The sequence below is a fragment of the Drosophila mauritiana genome, chromosome 2L (assembly GCF_004382145.1).
Source record: "Drosophila mauritiana strain mau12 chromosome 2L, ASM438214v1, whole genome shotgun sequence".
Lineage (NCBI taxonomy): Eukaryota > Metazoa > Arthropoda > Insecta > Diptera > Drosophilidae > Drosophila > Drosophila mauritiana.
In genome coordinates this window covers 20,396,343-20,421,998 of record NC_046667.1, presented here as the reverse complement: position 1 = coordinate 20,421,998, position 25,656 = coordinate 20,396,343, and the positions used below count along the sequence as shown (strand labels likewise).

Below are 25,656 nucleotides of genomic sequence, written 5' to 3'. Positions count from 1 at the left end.
ACCCACTGTGAGGCATTTCTGTTTGGGGCTTTATCGGCGTTTGCATAATGCAGCAATTCCAATTAGTTTTGCCAACTAAATTTCAATTACATTTCAAACACACTCGCACATGAGTAGCTCGACATGCCATGGCAATGAAGTTGGCCAAAAGATTATTACGACCCACAAAGTGTTGCATAGTTTAGGGCGCACGTTTTGCCAAAACAGAAATTGAATGCGGAAAGCCTGAAATATGGAAATAAATTTGGGTAAAATGCATCGAAACCCGCTGCTGCACACATTCATTCGGGGCTATTTCTGATCGGGCTCTAAAAGCCCAAAGCATATCATTTGTTGCTCATTTAAATACCGTAATTAAGTGATATCATGCTATCTAATATGAGTTCCCATTCCGCGCAAGTGGCGTGTTCGCCTCGCCGGCGATGGTGGCAAAGCCCCACTTGCGGCTGCTTATTTTGAAATTTTATTTAGAGCTAATTGTTTCCTGGGCCAGGTCAGCAGTCCAGCCCCTTCAGCCGCTCCAGCCCCCTCAGAACGGCAGGAGCGACCTGCACGTGAATAAGCCAGCTGGCAAGCAGCTCCCCTCCCCGGAATCCAAACACATATCCATGTGTACACACCAGCCCATATGCATACGCACCTCGGCGAAAGCCTGGCCGAAAGCCAAAGGATTGTTTGTTTATTTGCTGTTTGCCATTGCCCGTTCACACCGCAGCGAATCGAACGAGGCATCGAGGGGTCGGATTTAATATTTTGCTGCCCCTTTTATATATATACTTACTTAACTTCCCTGCCCCTTTGGGGCTTTAAGGAAGTTGGAGGGGCTATGTTGCACGTTGGCTACAAAGCGAACTATGAAAGCATAAAAGAGCCTCCGCTCACCTAACGTATCTCTAGTGGTTAAGAACTGTCAAAGGGGCGGCAGGTACTAGTCGTGTGTGTTTAACAATATTTATTGTTCCATTTAAAATGAAAATAACCTATTAATATTTCAGTCTTTGCCCCTTTGAATGACACGTTCTATATTAATCAAATTGAGTTCAAGACAGAATTGTCAGCTAGGAGGGCGGAGGAGCCAACTCGCCTGCTCATCACAAGGAACCCTGTTAATTGTCTGTTGTTGATCATAACAATTATATCCAGCGGCTTCCTGTCATACGCATCCCTGTCCAGCTTTCAGTCGAGGATTAGGCAAGGACAAGCTCACATGGGGTGCGCCAGTAAACCTTATTTGCCGTGACCGCCCGCTGCGGGCAGAAAGTCAGCGGTGGCCACTGGACAACCCTTAACCCCTTAATAGGTCTGAGCACATGCTGCCCCTCCCAGAACCCCTTTCCCCATTCCACCCCCGCCCCATCGCACAGCTAACCGCGAAAGTACACTGAAAGAGAAAGTGCGAGAAGGATTTTAGAGCAACATACAGGCTGCAAGTAAACGTGGTTGCGAAGCCAGCTGAATATATTGAAAGCTGCTGCACTTCTTCAACCGATGAATGAGGCCAAGTTAAATCCATTTTGTATAAATCTCAAATCTCGTTCAAATAGTCAAAATCAGGAACATTTTGCCTAATGGTGTTAACAGCTGGAATGAGATACTTATAAAGTTTGTTGCAGCAGTGGTAGGATTACAAAGTGAATATATGCTCAAACATTTTTTCTGCGTGTGGATGCTCGTCAGCAGAAAGGGACGGCTAATCGGGGGCGAGCGAGACGGGGCTAGCTGCAGCTGCAGCTAATGAAACACATCTCCGCTGGGTGGACCGCAGCAAGACGTGTTTAAATTTAGTTTTCGTTAATTTTCGTTTGTTGTCTTTTGTTGTCCAGCGGGTGCCTTGCCCTCTGCCCCATCGCTCCCCCCACGCCCCCCATTCACCCCACTTAAAGTGCCTTGCTGTTGTTGTTATCAGCAGCCGCGCCTGATAAGAGCGTTGCGGTCGTCAATTTGTAGCGAAACATATGTTTTCCCCAAGTGACAGCCGCACTCACGCTGCGTCCTCGTCCGCTGATAAGGCAAAAACATGGAGTGACTGAGCCGCAGATGAGCAGGCGTTGAGAGGGGCGGAGGAGGGGGAGCGGCACTGAATGTGGGAGCGGTCAGTGCCCGTTGGGTGCGAAGCACTCCCTGTAAGCACGGATGTTACCCTGCGACAGGACGATGCAACTTTAGTGTTCAAGAGAAGTATTTAAATAAACACAGATATGCTCAAACTTTTAATTCTTAAATTAAGTGATGTTTGTCTATTACTGAATACTATTTAATCACAAAGGGCATCTGAATGGAACCTCGGTCTTCGCCTTCTCAGAATGTTGGACTGCGAAATGCTATAGATCTTTAGAGATTTCTGCGAAAGGTCTGTATTATTATGAGGGTTTAAAAGGGTATTTTATGGATCTCATCTCCTCTTTGTTTGTTGGTCCTCCAATCCGAATCGCTTCACCCAGGAACAGTTGGTACTGCTACTTTTGTTGGGCAGGGTCACTTCAGTGAGTTGTCGCACAGATAAATATGTTTATTTGCCCGGACTTACATTCCAGTCCAGTGTGCCTCTGTGTTGGTGAGTATCTGTGTGTGTTCAGAGCTGAGCATATATTTACCTTATTACTCCGCTTTATGCCAATACACGCCGTCCGCATATCTATTTCTCTGGTTCCCTTCCTTCATGTTTACGTTATGCATTAACTCATATATCGCGTTTTATTTTTATAAGCGTTACTCATTAAGAAAAGAGCATGCTGGATTCGCTAAAAAGAAGGGTAGCCTCTTGAGTGAGTATATGTATCTGCATGTCCGTCAGTCTGTCTGACCGTTCGTGTGATCCAGGAACCACAAGAGTGGAAGTTATAAAAAGATAGCTTCAAAATAACTTTACTTCCTGCCAAAGTTTTAAAATCTGCTCGCATTCTAATTGCATTTCTTCACCTTCACCTCTATCCAGCTGAGCAATGGGTATCTGATAGTCGAAGAACTGGACTGCAGGACTCTCTTTTGTTTAAATTCAGTTTTTCCTTTTCCTTTCTGTGTAGAAATTTTCCAATTTTTCTCTGCCACTTTTGCGGTTAATTAAATCTTGCGGTCGGTTATTTTATGTAAATAAATGATAAAATATTCACACACATTTCTGATTATATTTATGCTGAAAAAAGGGCAGTTCGTGACCATCTGCATCCGACTGAAACTTGTGTGTGGTTTAATTTTTTGGTTAATTTGTATTTGCTTATTGATAGCACGCTAAGCAAACGCTGAAAATGATGGATGGCTCAATTTACAAATATTTAAAGAGACATACATACGTTTTCGGTTTAAGGAATTCAGATGAACATAAATAACGTATGGAGTATAACATAACTTTCTATTAAGGAGTAGCGTAAAACATTTCTCAAACAATGTGTAAAAGACATTGAAATTCGAAAGAAAAGAATACCAGACTTTGAAAACTAACAAAAAGATTGAATGGTGGTTACAAAATAGACGTCAAGTTACTTCCTATACGAAATAAAAGGTATTAGAACGCATGTAAGTTAGCACAGAGATACTGGACAAAGTCCGTGTCAATATTTATTTCCTTCTTAGTAAATCTTGATAAGCGTACATTTTTAGATATGCAGTAGTATTATCTTTATTTGACGGGTATCTATCCGAATAAAACAATTTCAAAATCTAATGAAATTAAACAATTTTCAACGATTTCCCACTTTTCTCCTTAGATTTATTTAATTTACAGAAAAATTGAATGATTTTGCATTACTTAAGAAATTACTTAAAGCAAAGTGGCAGATAACGTAAGCATCTAATAGCTGAATATACTACAAACATAACTACCAAGATTATCTCTGAGATAAGCTACGTCATCCAGGTGAGAAAACTTCCGTGAATTTTATCACTCGTTAGATGGCATCTAAAACGAATCAGAACAAGTTAAAAAGCGAAACCCCACGGACGCTTTTATCTGAAATTTTTGTTCTCGCTAAGCGGAAAGTTTTAGTTTTAACTAAAGTGAAAAGTAGCTAATCCAACAAACTATTTAAATAGTGCATTTCACTTAGATAAGCCCATGCTAGCAGAATAACTAAATAAAACTTAAAAGCATGCAGGCCAAAAATTTGCAAACAAATCCACGAGAATCTGCGGGGATATTCTCTACTTTAATGTTTTGGTATGTTTTATTTAAAGCTTCCTTAAAACTATAATCATAGCAAAACCATTTCGTCGCGGAAAATCGTACTAAATACGGTACTGTTATCAGTAGATATCAGTAGTCGTAAGACCACCTCCATCACTTAAGATTATCGCGTTTGTATCAGCATTGAAGGCAGGTCTTTGAGAAACTCTGAGCTATGCTAGCAAATAATTAAATATTTATTTTATATATTTTCCAGCTTTGCGTTGCCCATACTTTTCAAGGGCAGGAAGAAAAACCTTGAGCCCACTGATCTATATAATGCTCTAGAAGGACACAAAGCGGAAACTCTCGGCGACAAATTCTTCGAGACTTGGCAGTCGGAAGTCAGATCCTGTGGGGATACGCCAAAAAAGGAACCAAGCATAATTAGGGTTATATTGAAGGTATTCGGATGGCAGCTTCTCCTGTCTGGCATAGCTGTTGGAGTTCTGGAGCTGGGAACAAGGTGCGTAAGGAGGAATATCTGGCTATACGATCAATATATCTTCTAAGTTTCTTCCTGACAGAGCGACCTTGCCACTAATCCTGGGGGCTCTAATAGCAGAGTTCACACGAAATGGAAATGGAGATGGGCTCTGGGCGCAAATTTATGGAATTGCTCTGGTTCTGAGCATACTGTTTTCGGTGCTGATGTTCCATCCCCTCATGATGGCCCTAATGGTAAGATTTTAAGTTATTACTCATTATTGTGAACTGTGATACAAGAACATTCTTCCCCCAGCACCTGGCCATGAAAATGAGAGTGGCTGTGAGCACGGCTATCTACCGAAAAGCACTCCGGCTGAGTCGCACTGCCTTGGGAGATACAACCACGGGCCAGGTGGTGAATCTCATATCCAACGACCTGGGCCGCTTCGATCGCGCTCTGATACACTTCCACTTTCTGTGGCTGGGACCGCTGGAGTTGCTCATATCCTCGTACTTCCTATACCAACAGATCGGAGTAGCTTCGCTGTACGGAATCGTGATCCTACTTCTGTTCCTGCCGGTCCAAACATTTCTCTGCCGACTGACTTCGAGACTGAGACACCAAACAGCGCTAAGAACTGATCAGCGGGTTAGGATGATGAACGAGATTATATCAGGTATTCAGGTGATCAAGATGTATACCTGGGAGAAGCCATTCGGGAGGCTGATCGAGAGACTTCGGCGCAGTGAAATGAGCTCCATTCGCAAGGTGAACTACATCCGGGGCACTCTTCTGTCCTTCGAGATTACCCTGAGTAGAATCGCTATATTCGTAAGTCTTTTGGGATTCGTCCTGATGGGCGGAGAGTTGACGGCGGAGAGGGCTTTCTCAGTTACCGCTTTCTACAATATCCTGCGACGCACGGTGTGCAAATTCTTCCCGAGCGGCATGTCGCAATGATGATGGTGACCCTGCGCAGAATTAAAGGATTCATGATGAGAAGTGAGACTGCAGCTTTGTACCTTAAAGGTGGACAAACAAATAAGCTTTTCGAAGGGGAACCCCTTGTGAAATTGCAATCCTTTCAAGCCCGTTGGAATCATGACCACGTGGAACCCGTTTTGGAAAACATTAACATCAGCTTAAGTCCACCGCAACTGGTGGCTGTCATTGGACCCGTTGGTTCTGGGAAGTCCAGCCTCATACAAGCCATCTTAGGAGAACTTCCTGCTGAGTCGGGGAAGCTAAAGGTCCAGGGAAATATCTCGTATGCCTCTCAGGAACCCTGGCTCTTCAATGCTTCCGTTAGGGATAATATCCTTTTCGGCCTACCCATGGATAAGCACCGATATCGTAATGTCATAAGAAAGTGTGCTTTGGAAAGAGACTTCGAACTGCTCCACGGCGATCGCACTTTTGTGGGTGAAAGAGGAGCTTCCCTATCCGGCGGTCAGAGAGCGAGGATCAGTTTGGCCAGAGCTGTTTATCGCCAGGCGGATACCTACCTCCTCGACGATCCTTTGAGTGCTGTGGACACCCATGTGGGACGCCATTTATTCGAGGAGTGCATGCGTGGCTTTCTCAGGGATAAGCTGGTGATTCTGGTGACCCATCAACTGCAATTTCTGGAACATGCCGATCTCATAGTGATCATGGACAAGGGAAAAATATCAGCTATTGGCACCTACGAGGAAATGCTTAAAAGTGGCCAGGACTTTGCGAAACTTTTGGCCACGGAAGTCCAGGAAATGGGGGATTCTGATGAGGAACAAGTTAATGCAGAAGGCGATGCCAAAAATGATAAGTCGACCTACTCCCGGCAAAGTAGTCGTGTGAGCAGAGTCAGTGTCAGTTCGGTGGATTCCTCTACGGAGTCTATACTGGACAATGAAAGACAACCTGCTCAGGAGTCGCGATCCCAAGGGAAAATTGGATTGGGCATATATGGGAAATACTTTTCCGCCGGCTCTGGATGGCTAATGGTCGTCCTGGTTGCCTTCTTCTGCCTGGGCACTCAAATTTTGGCTTCTGGAGGCGACTACTTCCTTTCCTACTGGTAAGTATGCTTAATTGAACTATGTTATTCACAATTAATAAATCTTCGTTTACAGGGTTAAAAACAACGACTCCTCTTCTTCTTCTATGGACATTTACATCTTCAGTGGAATCAATGCAGCCCTAGTGATATTTGCTCTGCTTCGGACCCTGCTCTTCTTCAGCATGGCGATGCACTCATCCACACAGTTACACAATACCATGTTCCAAGGAGTCTCCCGCACCGCTCTGTACTTCTTCCATGCGAATCCCTCGGGCAGAATCCTCAATCGATTTGCCATGGACTTGGGCCAAGTGGATGAAATCCTGCCCGCAGTGATGCTCGATTGCATACAAATATTTCTTTCAATCAGTGGAATTATAGGAGTTCTGTGCATCACAAATCCGTGGTATTTGATTAATACCATCACGATGTTCTTGGCTTTCCATTTCCTTCGCACATTCTACTTGAGCACTTCGAGGGACGTAAAAAGATTGGAAGCCATAGCCAGATCCCCAATGTATTCCCATTTTAGTGCCACTTTAAATGGCCTACCCACCATCAGATCTATGGGGGCTCAGGACTTACTCACCAAGGAATACGATAACTACCAGGATCTCCACAGTTCCGGGTACTATACATTCCTGTCCACAAATCGAGCCTTCGGTTACTATCTGGATCTGTTTTGCGTGGCCTACGTCATATCGGTAACCCTAATGAGCTATTTTAGCCCTCCCCTGGATAATCCTGGTCAAATCGGTTTAGTTATTACCCAGGCTATGTCCATGACGGGGACTGTTCAGTGGGGAATGCGGCAATCCGCTGAGCTGGAGAACTCCATGACCTCTGTGGAAAGAGTGTTGGAATATAGGCACCTGGAAGCAGAGGGAGAATTTGAGTCCCCAGAGGACAAGAAACCACCCAAGAATTGGCCACAAGAGGGTCTGATCAGTGCGGAACAACTAAGTCTAAGATACAACCCTGATCCCAAGACGGATAGAGTCCTCAAGTCACTGAATTTCGTTATCAAGCCACGCGAAAAGATTGGCATCGTGGGCAGAACGGGTGCCGGAAAGTCGTCCCTTATAAATGCCCTCTTTAGGCTGTCCTACAACGATGGATCCTTGTTGATAGACAAAACGGACATTCTCGGAATTGGGCTTCACGATCTGCGCAGCAAGATCTCTATAATTCCACAGGAACCTGTGCTATTTTCCGGCACCCTGCGCAGCAATTTGGATCCCTTTGAACAGTATGCTGATGAAAAATTGTGGAAGGCCTTAGAAGAGGTGAGTAATTACAAACCTGTCCATAACTATAACTAATCACCCTTTCCTCGCCAGGTTCACCTCAAAGATGAGGTGTCGGAGCTGCCAAATGGCCTGGAAAGTGTGGTTGCCGAGGGCGGAGCCAACTACAGTGTAGGTCAGAGGCAGTTGGTCTGCTTGGCCAGGGCGATTCTCCGCGAGAACCGCATCCTTGTGATGGACGAGGCTACCGCAAATGTAGATCCCCAAACAGACGCCCTCATACAATCCACCATTCGCAGGAAGTTCAGAGATTGCACCGTTCTGACCATAGCCCACAGGTTGAACACGATCATCGATTCGGACAGGGTCATGGTTCTGGACGCTGGCACTCTAGTGGAGTTCGGGTCACCATTCGAACTACTGACCCAATCGTGGAGCAAAGTCTTTTACGGGATGGTGCTCCAGACGGGTCGTTCGAGTTTCGAGCACCTTCTGAAGACGGCACATGAGGTCAGTATATGTATTTATATTAATTTTGTTTTGTTGTTAATGCCTTTTTTGCAGGCCCACGAGAGAAGACTGCTATCTCAATAAATAATATCATGATTAGAGAGTATATACAGCTGTGTTCAAAAAAATAGCAGTGCGATGGAAACTAAGAAACACAAATGTATTTCTCCATGTCCCTTTTTGGAATCCACTTTTTATTCCACTTATTTTTGTAAAATGGAATGTATAGATATAGAAAAAAAGAAAATCCCGTCAGTTTTTCATGTTATCCTTTTTTTATTTACATTCTTGAGCAAATTCACCACTTTTAGGCTGTTCATAAGAATAGCAGTCTCTGGTTTTGTTCATCGTAAAGTCTCGAAATGATCAATATTTTCTAAAAAGTGAGTTTGGTTAAGATAATTCGTATATTTTAAAGGGCAATAAATTAAAAAAAAATTCAAAAAATTTTATTTTAGTGGGTAGAGGACACCACTGCTCCCAGGAGAAAAGAATGTTAATTTTTAAGCTTAGAAAGGAAGGAAAAACATATAAGGACATTCAAAAAACCCTTGAATGTTCTGCCAAAATGGTATCCAATGCCATTAAATATGAACGGAAGCCCGAAAACCGTGTTACCATACGTAAAACCACAGGTATAGACGATCGTCGCATAGTTCCTTACAGCAAAGTCTATCCTTTTGCATCCTTTGGGGACATAAAGTCTGAGCTGAACTTGGGAATAAGCGACGTTACTATTCAGAGATGACTACTGAATCAAAATGTTTGTGAGAGGAGTCCACAAAAGGATAGGTTACCTAATCTGGCCAGTCTCCAAATGGCATAATATCCTTTGGATTGATGGGTCAAAAAATAGTGCTAATTGGTGGAACTGGTCCACTACAGTATATCTGATGACCTCCAAACACGGAGTACCACCCAAAACACCCACTGATGACTTTCAACCATGGTGGACCTAAAATCCTGGTATGGGCTTGTTTTTTTTTACAATGGTATGAGTCCATCACATATGATTTATGGTATTATAGACCAAAACGCATATGTAAATATACTTAGTGATGTCTTACTATCATATTCTGAATATAATATGCCCTTAAAATAGACATTCCAACAGGATAATGATACGAAACGCAGAAGCAAATTGGCTAAGAATAGGTTCACCCAAAATAGAATAGATGTAATGCCGTGGCCAGCATCATCTTCCGATTTAAACCCGATTGAAAACTTGTGGGGGGACATAAAACAATATTTGTCGAAAAACTCCCCGACGTCTAAGGCTCAGATTTGGCAAGTTGTGCAGGATGCATGGTCAAAAATCCCCCCCCAAACGTTGCCAGGACCTGGTGGACTCCATGTCGCGTGGGTGTAAGGCTGTGCTGGCTAACAAAGGCTATCCAACCAAGTATTAGGCCCTAATTAACACATTAAAAAGAAAAACTAAGTTCGTTCTTAGTCAAGATGATTTTTTTTTAATATTGTTTCATAGCACTGCTATTTTAGTGAACACCTGAATTTCTACCTATTATGTTGTTTTAATCTATATTTTCGAAACTATTGAAGAAATAAAAGTGAAACATTTGCTAAATTGTTTGAAATTAAATACCTAACGATATTATAAAAAAAATTTGACCATTAAAATTGTAAATCATAGGAATTTTTTAACTTAAACTCGCAGGTCCCAAGCACTGCTATTTTTTGAACACAGCTGTATGTAATTCAAATATTTTTCTTATTTTCCTTTTTTTTTATTTCTTAAAAACCGATTGTGATTAATGGGAAATAAAATTGTTTGATTTAAATGTTGTATAGCAAGACTTTATAACTACAGTATTGTAGTATATAAGTAGCATTAGTATTTTTATTTCCTGAGATCTCGACGTTCAGACGGACAGGCGGACACGGCTAGATCGACTCGGATATTGATCCTGATCAAGGATATATATACTTTATATGGTCGGAAACGCTTCCTTTTGCCTTTTACTTACTTTTCAACGAATCTAGTATATCTAGTATACCGAGTATTAATTTAATTTATTTTAATTTGTATTAAATTGTTGGCTTAAAATGTATTGTAGTAGCGTATAAGTTTTTATCCTGTAGCATTCGAAAAATTGTTCTTAAAATCTTAACTTGTTGAATATTTCGAAATTTCGAAAGTGCTCCCGGCTACTTAGGTGTAAAGTGTGACCGTGTCTCCTACATCGAAATCGATAGGTTCGAAATGTAAACAAACATGGAAACTGAAACTGAAGCGCAGAAATTGTATTAGTTATGGCCAAGAATGTAAAGAAATTAACGTTGGCCAACAAATTGGCAAAACGGGGAGATCTTATAAAACCCGCGGAAATAAAAAGCCGTCCAAATCGGGCCGATAACGTGAGGGTAGGCGGAGATGCATGATAAACAATGATATAGATACTCAAGACGCTGTTTCTAAATCTTCCAGGATATCGAGGATCTGGTTGGTGTATCTTCTGGCGCAGCAGGATCGAGTAGCTCAGTGTTCTTCTCCCCCGTGCAAACCCGCAAGCAGCGTCTCTTAAATGGGGAAGCCGTGAAGAAAACTAACATGAAAATGGAGCCCTTGTCTCCAGCTCGAGTTGCACCCAAAAAAAATAGAAAGGAGGATCGCATGGTAACCAGAGTTCAAATGGGTTCGGCTACTGTGGTCATATGCAAGGTGGTGCCTGATGCCGTGGACTCCCCAGTGAGAGTGGATAAGGTAAAAGAGGAGGTGGAACCCCAAATAAAGCAGGAAGCTCAGGAGGATTCCCATTCCTATTCTGAGGTGCTAGCACCACATCCTTTGTGGTTTAACCACCTAGAAAACATTCGCATTATGAGAAACTCCAGAACTGCGCCAGTGGACACCATGGGATGCCACCGATGCGCCGATTTGAAAGCAGACTCGAAGGTATTTCCAAAGAGTGGAATTAAGTACGGAGAAGAATACGTTACAAACGAACAACTTCCTTGCAGACGCAGCGCTTCCAAAACCTAGTTGCATTGATGCTGTCCAGTCAAACCAAGGACCAAACTACTTATGAAGCCATGAATCGCCTCAAAGACCGAGGTCTAACTCCACCGAAAGTAAAGGAAATGCCATTGACTGAACTCGAGAACTTACTGCATCCCGTATCCTTCTACAAGGTGTGGTAAAATTAATAATAAATAAATAAATCGCTCTTACTCTCGATCTCTTCCAGAACAAAGCCAAGTACCTCAAGCAAACCGTGGAGATACTGATGGACAAGTATGGTTCGGACATTCCAGACAATGTCAAGGACCTTGTAGCTCTTCCAGGAGTTGGCCCCAAGATGGCCCATATATGCATGGCAGTGGCCTGGAACAAGATAACCGGAATCGGAGTGGACGTCCATGTCCACCGCCTTTCTAACAGGCTGGGCTGGGTGCCGAAGCCCACCAAGGAGCCCGAGCAAACCCGTGTGGCGTTGGAGAAGTGGCTGCCATTCAGCCTCTGGTCAGAGGTCAATCATTTGTTCGTGGGATTCGGACAAACCATTTGCACCCCAGTGAAGCCAAATTGTGGGGAGTGCTTGAACAAGGACATTTGTCCTTCAGCCCATGCTGAAATTAAAGAAAAGAAGAAGAAAGATCGATAGAAAAGTTTCTAGGTTATAAGTTTTGCTGAAATTATTAGTACTAAGAAAAATATTGTGTTACCCATAAAAAAATAAATGCTTTATTTAGGGCTGTAAGTCCTGTACAAAATCAAAAAGTTTGTCGTTTATTTTAAATTGAATAAAGTATGTTCCCAATCTACTACAATAAATCAGTTTTCAAAACAAATATTGAAATATTGAAATGTCATTTTGTATTTTGTATATACCAAATAGATGGTATTTTGACGCGTTCGACCTACGGCCACACTGTCAGTTCTACGTTCGCGCGTTTTAATTGTTTACCAGCGGCTCCTTGTGAAATTATATAGAATACTCAAAATCCCTCAAAAGCCAAGAAAATGAATGATTCATGTAAGTAGAGCTCGTAGCTCAAAGAAAGTAAAGGAACTAATGGCGAAGCTCGTTTTTAGTTGGAGATTTCAATGCCACACAAACTGCGCCCGCTGGAGCCGCCAGCAATCAAAAGGGAGAAGTAAGTGAGACGCCAGTAAAGTTGCGCAACCTAACATGATTTCGTACGTTTGCAACTAGGGAATAGTGCCCCTGGTGGTGAAGCAGATTGTGGACGCCCCGGAGGGAAACATCGAGTTGTTCGGCATGCAGTACGCCATGGCCTGTGTTGTGGCCATAGTGCGAAACGTGGAGACTTCCTCGACGAAGATCACCTATACACTGGAGGATCATAGCGGCAGGATCGATGCGCACTACTGGCTGGAGGAGGGCGACGCTCTCAAGGCACCCGAGGTCATGGTCAACAACTACGTGAAGGTCTACGGCACCACCCGGTCGCAAGGCGGTTCCAAAACACTAATGATATTCAAGCTACTGCCCGTCTTGGATCCCAACGAGGTGTGCACCCACCTGTTGGAAGTACTCAATGCCCGCTACAGGGCCGAGGACTACCAGAGCAAGGGTGGAGCTGGAGCTGGTGCAGGGGCTTCTTCCGGCTCAGGCTCCATAGCTGATTTCACCGCCTCCCAGAGCTCGGCCATTGTCAGTGGGTTAGATCCCAAGCAGCAGGCCGTCTTCCAGGCCATCAAGAGCAATGTTTCCGAAGAGGGCATCTCTCGCAAGGAACTGAAAGCCAAATTCTCCCACATCAGCGACTCTGAGTTGACGTAAGCTGGTTATCCAAAACTATTGCATCATTTGATATTCTTTATTAAGTAATATTAATTCTAAAATTTGTTGTTTCTTATTTTTCCAGCAACATTCTGGACTTTATGATTTCCGAGGGACACATTTATTCCAGCATTGACGCAGATCACTTTATTTGCACAATGTAAATCGAATCGTGTAACCATATAATTTTAAAATGCGTATTGAATATATGTATTAAGTTTTTGAAAAACGGGAAAATTTTCCATATATTAGTTGTACATTAAATATTTCTTATATAATCAGAAAGCTATTTTGCGATTTTTTTTATTGCATTTTGGGATATACGATTATTAATAGGAGATCTTGCTCTTCAAGTTACCGGTGTATATTTACGACTTATCATATGAAATGAAATCTACAATACCTTATAATACTATGTGGCCTCGTTAGAAAATCAGAATTTATATTAAAAAAAAAACTCCGCAAAATTAACAGCATTTAAAGTAAGTCCTTGAAGGCATAAACAAATTTGAAATCAAGGTAGTTTTTTAGCAATTGTACAATAAAATAAAAACAAGAGGGAATGCAAGTGTAAAAGCGAAGTCGAATTTAATTTTTTTTTTTGGAATATCGATAGATATTGGGGAATAAAATTTAAAAATTGTTCCAAAGTGAGGGCGTGGCCGGTTCGGCGGCTTTAGGGCGTTAGAGTGGGCGTGGCCATATTTTTTTTTTAAATAGACATTCATAAAATTATAAAAAAATATCGAAAAATGGTTTAAAAACGTAGGCGTGGCATCTTTGGGCGGTTTGTGGGTAAGTGCATAAGCATGGAACGTGGGTCCACAATCTTGCGCTGCGTCTTAGTCTCTAGAATCTGTATGCTGAATCTCAGCCTTCTAGCTTTTATATTTCCTGAGACCTCGACGTTCATGCGGACAGACGGACATGGCTAGAATTCCTCGATTATTGATTCTGATCAAGAATATATATACTTCATATAGTCGGAAACGCTTCCTTCTGCCTGTTACATACTTTTCAACGAACCTAGTATACCCTTTTACTCTACGAGTAACGGATATAAAACACATTCCAATATGAACCCGGTACGAATGTTTTTGGATCTGTTATAATGTACATATATGTACAATCATTTGTAGAAAAAAAAAGTTTGTAAAAGTTCGAATAATTTACATTCTGGCACTCTCCGTAACAGTGGCGCCCTCTAGCTCGCCAGCTGTTCAATCTCACCACAGCCCAGCTCAGCGACTCTCAGCTGCTTAAAGTCACCACGAGTCAGAATCTCGCTCCTCAGCCCCGTTGTGTTGCCATTCCGCTTTTAATTCCGTCGCCTGCCGGCTCGGCTCGGTCTTATCAATGAATTAATTTAGCTCTGCTCAGTTTAATATAAGTACAGAATCGAACAAAGACCTTGGGAAAATGGAGAACAAACATAAGAAGTGCCTGCGAACCCTGCTACTGCTGGCCCTCTTTTTGGGACTTTTGGGTAAGTAATGCCGATATTTACGTTTAGTTGGGTAAATGGGTTTTGGTCAAGTTGAATGAACTGTTTGTGGTAGCGTCTGGCGATAAACAACAACAGTGACAGTGCCACACCTCCGCCTACGCACACAAACAAAAGACCGAAAGAGAACTTTTATCTGACACACTTTCCAATCGAAGCAGCTGTTTTTACAGTGGGGCAAGTAACAGTAGTGAAGGTCAAGGAAATGTGAAAGGTTGGTGGCACCTGTACATGTGTTTCGTTTTGTTTCTGTAAAGTTAGACAAAAACGTGCAGTTACCCGTCCTGAATTGCTGAAAACCGAAACATAGAGAAACACCATCACATATGTTCCCAAAGATCCCCGGATTGAACCACATCTACATCGACCTTTGCTATCTATCACCCCATCCCTCCTTCAGATTATCACTCCCTCGTACACGTTGCTTCCACTATTTGCATTATCGCTGCCCACTGTGCAGGGCCACTTGTTGATAACCTCGACCCAGGCTTAGTAAACGACGAAAATACATATCAGCATGTAGCGCTGCTTCTGGGTGAAAGTTATAACAATTCGTTTGACTAATGACGTGTTCTACTGTTTCTTTTCGGCCACATTTCTGTAGAGGATGGAAGAACGGCCCTTATAGCTCCGAACAGTCAGCAATTTTTCAAGCTACAGAATCAAGTGATACTCCGGGAACTGGGACGAGATTCAAGCGCCGCGGAGACGAGCTATACATTTGAGACCGATCTCAAGATCAACTCAGTTTGGAGTGGAGATGAGGACCAGTTACTGGAGGTTTATATCAGCGGAAGCAAGGTGGACGCCTCTGGAAAAGACCGCTCAATTACCCAGATACCCGATAGACCTTTTTATATCAGTCTGGTTAAGGGACAGCCTGACAAGGTCATAGCCCATACTTCCAAAGATCAATCCCTGCTGAACTTGGAGCGCGGAATTGCTTCCCTGCTGCAGCTCAGATTGGATGCTTCCCAGGAGGAGGAACTGGATGTTTCTGGCCTGTGTCGTGTGTCCTATAATGTCAAATCATCCACGAAGGTGGAGAAAACCAAAAGAGACTGCTCTCTGTGGGATCTCAGGGTCAACTATCACCCAGAAGAAGCTCTTGGAGTTACTCAGCAAGCCCAGGAGACGGTCTTCTACGAGCTCTCTTCAGAGGGCACACTCTTGAAGGCAGAGTCTCAGGAGAATCACCGCCTCAATCTAGCTGCCAAACCAGATGTGGGAAGCTCCGTAAAGAGTACGTTAATTCTGCAACACGTCTCGCAAGGATCGGAGGAAGTCAAGCAACTGGAACTAGGCAGCTTAGACAAGGCCATCCAGAGCCTGCTGGAATGGTATCGCGTCTTCGAGCTAGAGTCCGATGTAGATGGCATGATCAGTGCGATCAAAGAGCAAACGGTATGTAAATAATCTCAAATTAATCCCCAAATTTGAAATTCAAATGAACTAAAAATATCTCTCTTTCAGTTGGAGGACCAATTAAAGGCCTCTCTGACGGAATTGCAATCCGGCGATGTGGGCAAATCCTCGCTGGCTCTTGCGTACGTAAAACTAATTCCCCTGGCTCGCATCACAAGGCAAGAACAATTTGAAGATCTACTCAGGGATCACTCAGAAGTTCTGCCCCAGTTGGTGGATCTTTTGGGCGCTGTTCAAACCTTCGATGCTCATAATGCCACCTTTGGATTCCTATACAAGGAGTCGGAAACCACAAACGAGCAATTGGATCTGCTAGAGAAATACCTGCAGTCCCTGGCGGTCGCCACCCATCCAGACAGGAAAATAGTTGAGCACTTGTTCGGATTGCTGGAACAGAAATCTATCAAAAAGCATTTAAAGCTGAGGGAAAGCGTCATCCAAACCCTGGCTACCTTGACCCGCCAAAGCGGACTAGATGTTGAAGATCCTTTGTTGAAGGAAGTGCGTTCTTATGTGCTGCAAGGTCTCACCTCCAAGGAGCCCACTTTGTACATAAGGGCTCTGCAAAATCTCCAGGATCCTGCTACCATTGAAGCTCTGCTGGAGCAAGCTCAAACTGGCGAGGCCCCCAATTTATCGGTGGCTGCCTTACAGGCTCTGAAAGCTTTTCCGCTAGGTAGCTTTAACTCTTCCCATCGCTTGCAGTTTGAGGGCATATTCTACCAGCGAAAGCGTCGCTTTGATAGCTCCGCTCGCACTCTGGCTCTTGATATTATCCTGTCCCTCCGGCCAACTCAGGAGCAATTGGGCTACCTCTTGGATTATCTGGCCTCCAATGATCGCCAGTTTGAGATCAAAACCTACGTGCTCCAGAAGCTAAGAATGCTGGCTGAGAAGTGCCCGCGATTCAGGGCATTGTTCGAATCGGAGCTTCTCAAACGGAGGCATGTAAACAACTACAATGTGCTGGGACAAAAGGGTGAGTGCCTAATTTCCTGATGACACTGTTCAACCAATTATAATCTTCAATACTTGCAGGTCTTACGACAGTCCTCACCCGTCAGCTTTCCCAGGCTCCAGCCTTCAACGAAACCCTGCTAAGTACCCAGGAAGTATATCAGGGAATACTGAAACGTGGCTCCGTGGAATTTCTGCTCCACGCAGGGCGTTCCCAAGCAAGCAGCTTCAAATTGGGCATCTACACTGCCGGCTTGGGCTCGCTAGTAGGCGATGGTGACTCCGGCAATGGAAATGATGGAATCCCGGCGGATGATGAGTTCAGTGAAGACGAAGCGGTCACCGCGGGCATGGAGATCAGTGTGCAGGGTGCTCAATTGCGACCCCTAGTATTCTTCAGCGGCCAGACCGAGCTAATGGGTCACGTGTGGGGAGGAAGTGCCTCGGACTCAACGCCCGCTTACCAGGCAACCACTTTGTCGCAGGACAACGAGCACTACATAATCCTGACCTCCGGGGCGACGCTACACTGGCGAGTTCTGGGCGCCAGGAGTGTGGATCTCAATGGCAAGGTGGGATTCAGCCTGTGGAATCGAAATGCCCAGACGGAAATCCAGCAAAAGTAAGTAGAAAAGTCATAGCATTTCTCAACTCACACTTAACTCTTGGCTTATAGCACTGGCAGCGCTGTCCTTGGTCATGTGGCCGTTGGCTTCACGTATGCGAAATTAGTGCAGGATTTCAGCATCACCCACGAACCAAAGTTGAGTCTGAATGCGGACTTGGACTTCTACAGCGGCATTAAATTGTGCATGCAACTCCAGCGACCTGAACAGCTTCTCAAGTGAGTTTGCTATAACTATTTTAATGACTCACATGCCAATTGAAACCTTCCTTCGCAGACAAACCAACGTTCGTTCGGTTTTCCTGCAGTCTGTTGATCGTCCTTATGCCAAACATGTGCGCTCTACACTCTCCCACAAAACTGCCGGCTGCACTTTTGCCCTCAACCAGAAGAACAACGAAATGTGCAACCTCATTTTTAGCGACTTGTAGATTCTACTGAAGAGATTATTGGAGATTCCTTGCATAAGAACTATATTTCTATGTGAAAACTCAGAGATTAAGACTCGATATAGTTGTAAACTCAAACGAACAAAGACAATTTAATTTTCAAATGCAACAAGTTTTTTAATTTCTTTTGATCAACTCTAAAATAATTGGTAAAGCGGAAATGTGCATTTTTTCTCGATTCACAATAGTCGCACTTTAGTTTTAAAATTCCCGCCCAAGTGTTGCGAAACGCGAAAAGGGACTCCTCGAGCTATCGATTGCAAGAGCTACGCATCATTCCCATCCCCAAATTCGACAGTACCTACAACACTACTACGGCTTGCTTCTTCTTCAAACGCGGCATAAAAGAGGTGCACTCCACAAACACGAAAAGTAAATAACTACTGCAAAAATATCGTCGAACGCGCGAGTCGAATCAAATAAAGGTTAATAGAAGCAGGCATCGGAAAAGCTTGATTTCAGAGCAGTGAAACAAATTAGGCCACCGAGTGGTGCTCTTCTTCTTCTTGGGGAATTAAAAGGCTCGTCGCACACACACACTCGCAAACAAATGCGAAATCAAAAGCCTCATCCGATTGCCCAAAGTAAATACTTCTATTTGCGAGCTTAAAGGCGCGACAAATTAAACTGTTCAAACTTAATAAATCGATATTTGTGTCACCAATTTGCGCGTTTAACTCAAGTGCTAAGCAATGTACTAAAATTAACATTTTCTTTGCCTCTTAAACTCATACAAACACAATTGGAGCGAGAGAGAGATGGGAAAGAAGGAGAATTGTTGTTGTTGACGTGTTCCGTTTGTATTCATGTGTGCGTGTGTGTGTGTGAGGGAATTTCTGTTGCGTGAAGTTGCAATACAAAAAAAACCACGTGTGAAATGTTCTGCAATTTTTGTAATTTATTCTGCTGCATTGTTATCACGCATTTAGAAAGCATAATCTGTAATAGCCTTGGCATCTTATTAGCACAATATTTTAACGCAAGTTCTTACTCCGTACGAAATCATAAAACAGAGTTAATAAATACAGACGTATACAAAAATTCATTTTATTTCTAATACTAATCTGAAATATATTGAAGAATGTTCTAGAATATCCAAAACCACGGTCACGGATGGTGACTATTTTTGTGAACTGCATTGTGATAGGGGTACCTTTTTACCACACACACTTGCGCACTTGCTGCTCTCCCTATTCTCCCACTTTTTATAACGGTATCACGCACCCTGCTTATCGGCATTGTGAAAATTTCGTTTGGCTTTAAAGAAATTTCCAATCATAATAATTTTGTGTGTTTAAAAAGTTTGTTTAATTGCAAAAATACGTAGCAATTCATATATTAACATTATTTTTAACTTGTATGGTTCGGGTGATGCTCTCTCAAACTTGTTTAAGTCTCGTTCGTCAGACATCCAACCGCACAGTGGGAAAGTTCTTAATCCTTTATGTCGCTATTTCAGTGCTTAAATCAGGAGATTTTGTGTAAAATCAGAATTCACTGAAATAAATACCCTAAATTAGTGTTATGTTATGTTTTAGTAACGTTAAAATTAGCTTGGTAAAATCATGATATTTTTTATTTTTTAATAATGCGATTTTGTAAATTGTTCCTAAACAATAAACAATAATAACTTTATAAAAACGCTATTTCATGCAAAGCACTGCACATTAATCCCACTGTTCGTCAAACGTTGGAGAGCGAGCAACGACGAGAGGTTCGCAACCGAAGCAGCCAACGAGAGTCTATTTAAGCAACCCGCAAAAGGCGCTCTTTCGTATTGCCCGATAATTTTTCGACCGCGCTGCTTGTGTTTTCGGTTCCCGTTGAAACAAAAAAAAAAAAAGAAAATAAAAAATATATTAATAAAAAAATGGATGTAGGGCGAAAAAAGTTAAACCACTTCAAGTATACGAAATAAGCAAATTTCGGAAACTAGAAAATCAATCTTTTGAGGTAGTTTATATATCCATCTCGCTCTCTCACTTTCCTCTGTGTGCGTGCGTGAGTGTGTGTGTGTAAAGGCCAAAGAGTGCCCTTCGCCTCCCCGGCCACGCCCCCTTGGGCGGAATAATAAATTGGGAAAGAGAATATATATCTTGCTCCTTTAGAATTTACCTGTGAAAGTGAAAACGTGACAACACGATAAAACGGACGAAGCAAGCAAAACAAAAAACGAGTGCATAAAAACAACGAAGGAGGATAAGAAGAAGAACAAGTGCAGCAAATCAGAGAAAAAAGAGAACGGAACAAGAACACAGAAAAAAGTAAAAATAACCAACGAAGAAGGGCAAGGAAAACAAGAACAAAAACACCAGATATTGACAGGTAAAAGCAGTCACCCTCCCATTCTCCTTTTTTATCGCTCTCTCCCCAAGAGAATTACGAATTTAGTTGCACTATCACCTTTTCTATGATTCATTTGTTCTTGTGATAATATATTGCAATTCACGTGGACTAAGGGTTCAATCATGATATGATTGTTTTTTGTGATTCATTGTGATCATAAATTGTATTCAAATTTGTTTTTGCTGAGATCCAACAAAATTTTTTAAGTCTTAAAATGCCGTTTTTTTAGCTTTCATGTGCTCTTTATACCTACATAACTGATTAGATAGACGTTATTTTTCGTTCAACCTTGCACAATTTATGACGGCAGCAAACCACGTTATTCCATGTTGATAGCGAGAAAGAAGTTCAACTTTTTAATGCTGTTTACTTGGGCATTAAAAATGTTGTAAAAAATGAGTTCCGCTTTGTTCTTAAATTTACTGGGGATTATGTTGGTCGTTGGTTTATTTTTGTGCCACATTTTATGTTTATAGCCTAAATATAAGTATTAATATTTATGGTATTTGCAGTGATACTTTAGTTTGGAAATTACTCGACTTTTCAACGAGTGCAAAACGTGGAATTAATCACAAGTTTAACGGCTACAATTGTGTAACTTCGAAAAACCCCTTCCGTATTTCCCCAAAATAAACATTTTATGTCTTATATCTTCTCATGACTCATCAATAGATAAATAGAATCGTGGGTTTGGCAATCTCCGATTGCAAAATATACGACCTTTGGAGTTAATAATTATAACTCTGTTTGTACTTCAAACATTTGTTTAAGCGATAAATATTCCTCATTGGGTCATATAATTTGTTTAATCTATGACTATAAATACGGCCCTGCTGGCTGAGTTTCAACGAAAAGGCAATGCAATCAGCAAACATTTTCCAAAAATTCAATTTCTCTGCTTGGTTATCTTATCTGTGCGCGTAACTACCATAACTATCTGTCTAAATCCATTTGACTGGCAATGAACAAATTGTATTTGGGTAAACTGTCTGTCAGCTGGTCCCATCGAACCGTTCGCTCACGTGAGATGCCCGATACAAAACGACTTTTCAAATGTGCCTCGCAAAATCATAAAAAGCAGTCGTGCAATATACAGATACAGATCCGGCAGGCGAGTCAGCCAGAAAAAGTAAGTCCAAAGCTGACCGACTGGAATCAGAATCAATCGATTTCAATAAGTCAACGTCGCGTTGCACAGAGTCTCACATCCATCCATTTATCTGTCCGTTTATCCAGTCCAGTCCACACCACACAGTAATAATATTTTTCTAAAAATGAAGTAATAATTTAAAAAAGCATTTTTGATTTTCAAGCCTCATATATCGTTCGCCTACATTTCCATGGCTTCAAAAGTATTTATTAACAGAAACAAATGTTTTTCCAATATCATACAAACGTTTTTCTGCGTGCATCTATCCATATCGCATTTTCAGCGAATATGTGTACGTGCCTAGGCGACGACAACGTGATTTATTCGGTGATTCACGTCGATTATTGTCCCACTGCAACCGACTAGAGTCTGTCTATAAGTTCCACCGCACTGTCAGCCCCTTGGTTCATTGAACTCTGCCAAAGGGTCTGAACTTTATCGAGAGTAACCAACTAACCCAGTGCCTTCACCCTTAGCAACGCATTTATGGTGGGTAGAAAATCAATATTTTTCGGTCCAATCGCCCCGCCAAAATCGCTGGCACTCACCTCTGTGAATTTATTTTTGTGACCACGAAAATATTGCACAAAAAGTGCCAGCTTGTTTGGCCGTAAATTTGGCGTAGTTGTCATGGGACCTGGTTTATGTTAAATTACCAGAAAATTAATTGTTTATGCTTGCTTTTGGATCGAAAAATAATTTCGAAATTGCTTCCCTTGTGGGGGACAATGCGTTAAGCTAGGTTAGTATTCTGAGGCTAGCAAGACAAGTGGGCCTTTTCAATAAAACAAGAGAGAACGCTCTGGTCGAAAGCCTCGACTATCAGATACCCGTTAGTTAGCTAGTGGGTGGAGCCGAAGGAGAAATGTACATTACAAAGGGGTATAATCAAAAAAATCACATAATTTCTGAAAATTGTGGGTGTTATCGATAGAAATCAAATAATCAAATCAAATAATAAAGTTAAGGTAATTAAATCATATTCAGTAAATATAGACGTGACATTTCTTTTAGGTTTGAATAAAATATGGATTAGAAATGATGTAATGGTTGCTCTGTTGCGGTGCTTTCGTAATAAAAATGCTATTTTCTAATTCGCAGTGAAACGAAACCTCTACATTTTATATACAAACTCAGTTTAGCCGACTGCAACCAGATATAATTGTTTGTCATGCACTCAGGATCTGAAACTGCGGAGATATTTATTTATACATTTGATCCATTTAATGGAGTGATATGGCCGTGGTCACCTGATGTAGATGTCAGGGAAACATCCGCCGCTCTGTTTTATGGGAGGCTCGCAAAATTGAAATCCACACGCTCATAAATCCTAATCAAGTTTATTAAATCAAGTACTGGCTGCGATGTGTTAATAACAGAACTGAACAGAACGGAACGGAGGAGCGAAACAAAAATACGCCCACCAGTTGGATTTCCTACACTCGAGCATAAAAAGCGCGACCAAAATAAAATATAAAGCGTTGCACACGAAAGGCAATTGAGGCGATATGAGCGCACAGTTCCATATATATATATATATATATATATATATTAATCCTATATATGTAGAGAGCAGATACAAGATACCGACTTTGGATTGACGACGCTCGGTCGCTTGGTAATTGTGCAGCATTAATTTGTGCAAGTAATTTCATTGAGCTCGATCCCGTTTGTTGACAACAGCAACTGCACGGCGAAAATAAAATATTTAACAAATGTCCGCAGGGCGGGGTAGCGATATCTGGCAGCATTTCAATATGAGTTAATAACTGACCGCAGGGTAAATATTCCCCCACCCAAGCGCCGATTGATTAAATAACCTTGATTTCGCCTGACATCGTGTTGCCGTGTTGTAAACGTTATCCGTGCCGGATAAGTTGTAAATCAATGAGCATATCTGGTTATCAGCATTATATTTTGCCGGGTAGAAAGTGCTGTAAGTGCAGCTTATCGATTGCGTGGAAGGTAACTAAGCAATTCTAGTGAGGAGTAATTGGATTTTCGATTCTCTCTAAGTCTGTGAAACATGTACACAGATACATTATAAAGTAATTAGTGGCCAGGCACTTTAGAAAACGCATCTGAACTAATATATGTATATCTCATCCCTTGCGGTTCTATTTGAGTTACGCTTATCCGCTGGCATTTCGAGTGGGTTGATAACAACGAGCGTAGCTTGTGTCCAGAGTGCATTGGACAATTCAACCGCTGCGACAATTTCCATACTTAAACACCAGAAATGCCCCCAGAGAGGTTTTCATCGCTCTGGTCGCTTTGTCACTCTTCATTGTGATAAGTTCAATTCGCATAAGAGGAGCAGTTGGAGGGACTTGCTCGAAAACATCCGGTGCCAGACTTTTGTATCTGCATCTGCAACCAGATTCGAGGCATTCCAGTGGAGAGCTCGCATCTGCATCGATTATTTGAAAGTTTATGGAAATGAAATTGATATTAAGTTAATATTAATATGTTGGGTTAAACTTAGATACGATCTAATGTAACCGTTTAGATCTATACGATATACAAATTCTGATTTCTCTGCATTATTTTTCCCTGTGCATCAGACAAATTCGCCTCGACAATGGGCCGGCCGCGTAGTTGTTTTTTTCGCCCATTGTGTTTTGCATACAGGCGTTTATTTTATTATACTTATTTGAATAAAGTGAATTACCCGCAGAGCAGACAAAAAAGTAAAGAACTCGAAAAGGTCCCCGCCGCCTGGTTCAGCAATGTGTGTGCTGAACTCCGCCCGCCGACGCTTAATTGAATTGAAAAATGAAAACTGAATCCAAACCGGACCGAACCGAACTGAATGAAAGCAAAACGATTCTCGGAGGAGCCACCGCGGAATTCAGGTTGTGATTCGACTTGCGCAGAATTCTTCGCCTGCGGTTCGATGTCTCCGCGTTCCTTTCCACTTTGCTTGAATATTTGATGTCTGTTTGTTGTGCTCTGGCTAATTGGAAGCGCCTTCGATCGCCGAGTGATTCAATTATTCGGTTTTTTCCCCAGTTGAGCATTTCACCGGCGGGATAATTCAATTTACCTTTGAGTGGGCATGCCCATTGCAGATTTGTTTTAATTAATAATTTGTATTTCGTTTGCCGTGCTCTGAATGCAAATTGCGATGCTTCCGGAAGTGTCAGTCATGGTCACTAATTATTCAGCATCTGATGATTGGCTTTCCTCTGCCAAATGAACTGAAATCCACACAGTTGGTTAGTATATTTTATTTTGCTTTTGAGGAGCGAGAAAACAATTAGATGTCTTTAAATTGTTTAAAGTTATACGCTACACTATACAGTTTCCTGATTGTAATGAATTGTTTTGTATGCGAATATATGTGATGAATGTTGGAAAACCCTTACATCGGGAAATCTTTTGTATCGTTCAGTTTTATGTTATATGATAGCTTATCTGTGATCTAAAAATGATGAAAGTACAGCAGTTTGGAAAAGATACCCACTCTTTTATACAGAAGAACCCGATTTATGCAAATACCATTATATCGATCTTAGCATTCGGGTGCGAAATCAACCTAATTAACCCGAAATTCGCATGGAAATGTTTACCTTTTAAGTACCTAAAAGGGTTATTATTGGGAAAATATTCCATTACAGAGTTGCAAGTGACGCAAAAGTGCTGCATCGCCAGCTCGGCTTTGATAATTCTGCGTGTCTATGAAATTAGCGAGTCTTCGTCTGCCTACGCATCCATATTCGAAACTCCTTGGATAGTTTGGCGAACGTGATCGCACAATAAGAAGGCGGTATTAGGCGGTTAGGAAAGTTAGCAATCCCTGATCATTGATCACGCCCACCCAACCGAACTGAACTGAAATGAAAATGAACTCTGCAGCAAGCAGACTCTTTCCGAAATTGTGTAAATTGTATAAAATGCTAACTCGTGCCTAACCTAAAATGGCATTGTATAATAAGCGATACCGAATTACACAAAATGCACAGGCGCACAGACACTGGCACGCAAGTGGACACGCTATAAATATTTAGAAACAAGCCTCCCATTGTTTACAAAGCCAAACAACGAGCC

General features: G+C 42.1%; 5 protein-coding genes across 13 annotated transcripts in view; all 5 read left to right on the top strand.

Moving 5' to 3' along the window:
• The first annotated feature begins 4,082 nt into the window (after positions 1 to 4,082).
• Positions 4,083 to 9,168, top strand: LOC117135687 (probable multidrug resistance-associated protein lethal(2)03659). Its single transcript, XM_033296091.1, is given in 8 exon segments — positions 4,083 to 4,153; positions 4,377 to 4,625; positions 4,687 to 4,840; positions 4,902 to 5,544; positions 5,547 to 6,645; positions 6,701 to 7,913; positions 7,968 to 8,384; positions 8,439 to 9,168. Coding segments are annotated over 8 exon segments (3,873 nt in total). The 5' UTR covers positions 4,083 to 4,085; the 3' UTR covers positions 8,469 to 9,168.
• Positions 9,169 to 10,591: 1,423 nt separating this feature from the next.
• Positions 10,592 to 12,123, top strand: LOC117135701 (endonuclease III-like protein 1). The gene is made up of 4 exons (XM_033296115.1): positions 10,592 to 10,766; positions 10,831 to 11,298; positions 11,364 to 11,534; positions 11,591 to 12,123. Exons 1-4 carry the CDS (start codon positions 10,656 to 10,658, stop codon positions 12,005 to 12,007), a joined length of 1,167 nt encoding a protein of 388 aa, XP_033152006.1. The 5' UTR covers positions 10,592 to 10,655; the 3' UTR covers positions 12,008 to 12,123.
• A 145-nt stretch (positions 12,124 to 12,268) lies between these two features.
• LOC117135706 (replication protein A 32 kDa subunit) lies at positions 12,269 to 13,400 on the top strand. Its single transcript, XM_033296128.1, has 4 exons — positions 12,269 to 12,379; positions 12,439 to 12,500; positions 12,560 to 13,146; positions 13,236 to 13,400. The coding sequence occupies exons 1-4, from the start codon at positions 12,367 to 12,369 to the stop codon at positions 13,312 to 13,314; spliced, it is 741 nt and encodes a 246-aa protein (XP_033152019.1). The 5' UTR covers positions 12,269 to 12,366; the 3' UTR covers positions 13,315 to 13,400.
• A 1,038-nt stretch (positions 13,401 to 14,438) lies between these two features.
• Positions 14,439 to 18,219, top strand: LOC117135695 (microsomal triglyceride transfer protein large subunit). Its single transcript, XM_033296101.1, has 6 exons — positions 14,439 to 14,636; positions 15,259 to 16,058; positions 16,128 to 17,058; positions 17,118 to 17,658; positions 17,713 to 17,880; positions 17,939 to 18,219. The coding sequence occupies exons 1-6, from the start codon at positions 14,570 to 14,572 to the stop codon at positions 18,090 to 18,092; spliced, it is 2,661 nt and encodes an 886-aa protein (XP_033151992.1). The 5' UTR covers positions 14,439 to 14,569; the 3' UTR covers positions 18,093 to 18,219.
• Positions 18,220 to 18,395: 176 nt separating this feature from the next.
• Positions 18,396 to 25,656, top strand: part of LOC117135215 (GTPase-activating protein skywalker) — a 41,706-nt gene continuing 34,445 nt past the window's right edge. For 3 of the 9 annotated variants that reach the window (XM_033295312.1, XM_033295306.1, XM_033295314.1), the window contains exons 1-2: positions 18,421 to 18,535; positions 20,219 to 20,435. The gene's annotated coding sequence lies outside the window, so the exon portion shown is untranslated. Of the gene's footprint in view, positions 18,536 to 18,563; positions 18,695 to 19,885; positions 20,436 to 25,656 lie in introns of those variants that run through there. The other 6 variants (XM_033295308.1, XM_033295317.1, XM_033295309.1 and 3 more) reach the window with 6 other exon arrangements.

Excerpts from the sequence above, each read along its gene's own strand:
- LOC117135701 (XM_033296115.1), top strand. The coding sequence starts at position 10,656 with ATGGCCAAGAATGTAAAGAAATTAACGTTGGCCAACAAATTGGCAAAA. Across the intron at positions 10,767-10,830 it reads ATCGGGCCGATAACGTGAGG|GATATCGAGGATCTGGTTGG; the intron begins GTAGGCGGAGAT and ends TAAATCTTCCAG. Across the intron at positions 11,299-11,363 it reads ATTTGAAAGCAGACTCGAAG|ACGCAGCGCTTCCAAAACCT; the intron begins GTATTTCCAAAG and ends ACTTCCTTGCAG.
- LOC117135706 (XM_033296128.1), top strand. Across the intron at positions 12,501-12,559 it reads CCAGCAATCAAAAGGGAGAA|GGAATAGTGCCCCTGGTGGT; the intron begins GTAAGTGAGACG and ends GTTTGCAACTAG. Across the intron at positions 13,147-13,235 it reads ATCAGCGACTCTGAGTTGAC|CAACATTCTGGACTTTATGA; the intron begins GTAAGCTGGTTA and ends TTATTTTTCCAG.
- LOC117135695 (XM_033296101.1), top strand. The coding sequence starts at position 14,570 with ATGGAGAACAAACATAAGAAGTGCCTGCGAACCCTGCTACTGCTGGCC. Across the intron at positions 14,637-15,258 it reads CCTCTTTTTGGGACTTTTGG|AGGATGGAAGAACGGCCCTT; the intron begins GTAAGTAATGCC and ends ACATTTCTGTAG. Across the intron at positions 17,881-17,938 it reads CGACCTGAACAGCTTCTCAA|ACAAACCAACGTTCGTTCGG; the intron begins GTGAGTTTGCTA and ends CTTCCTTCGCAG.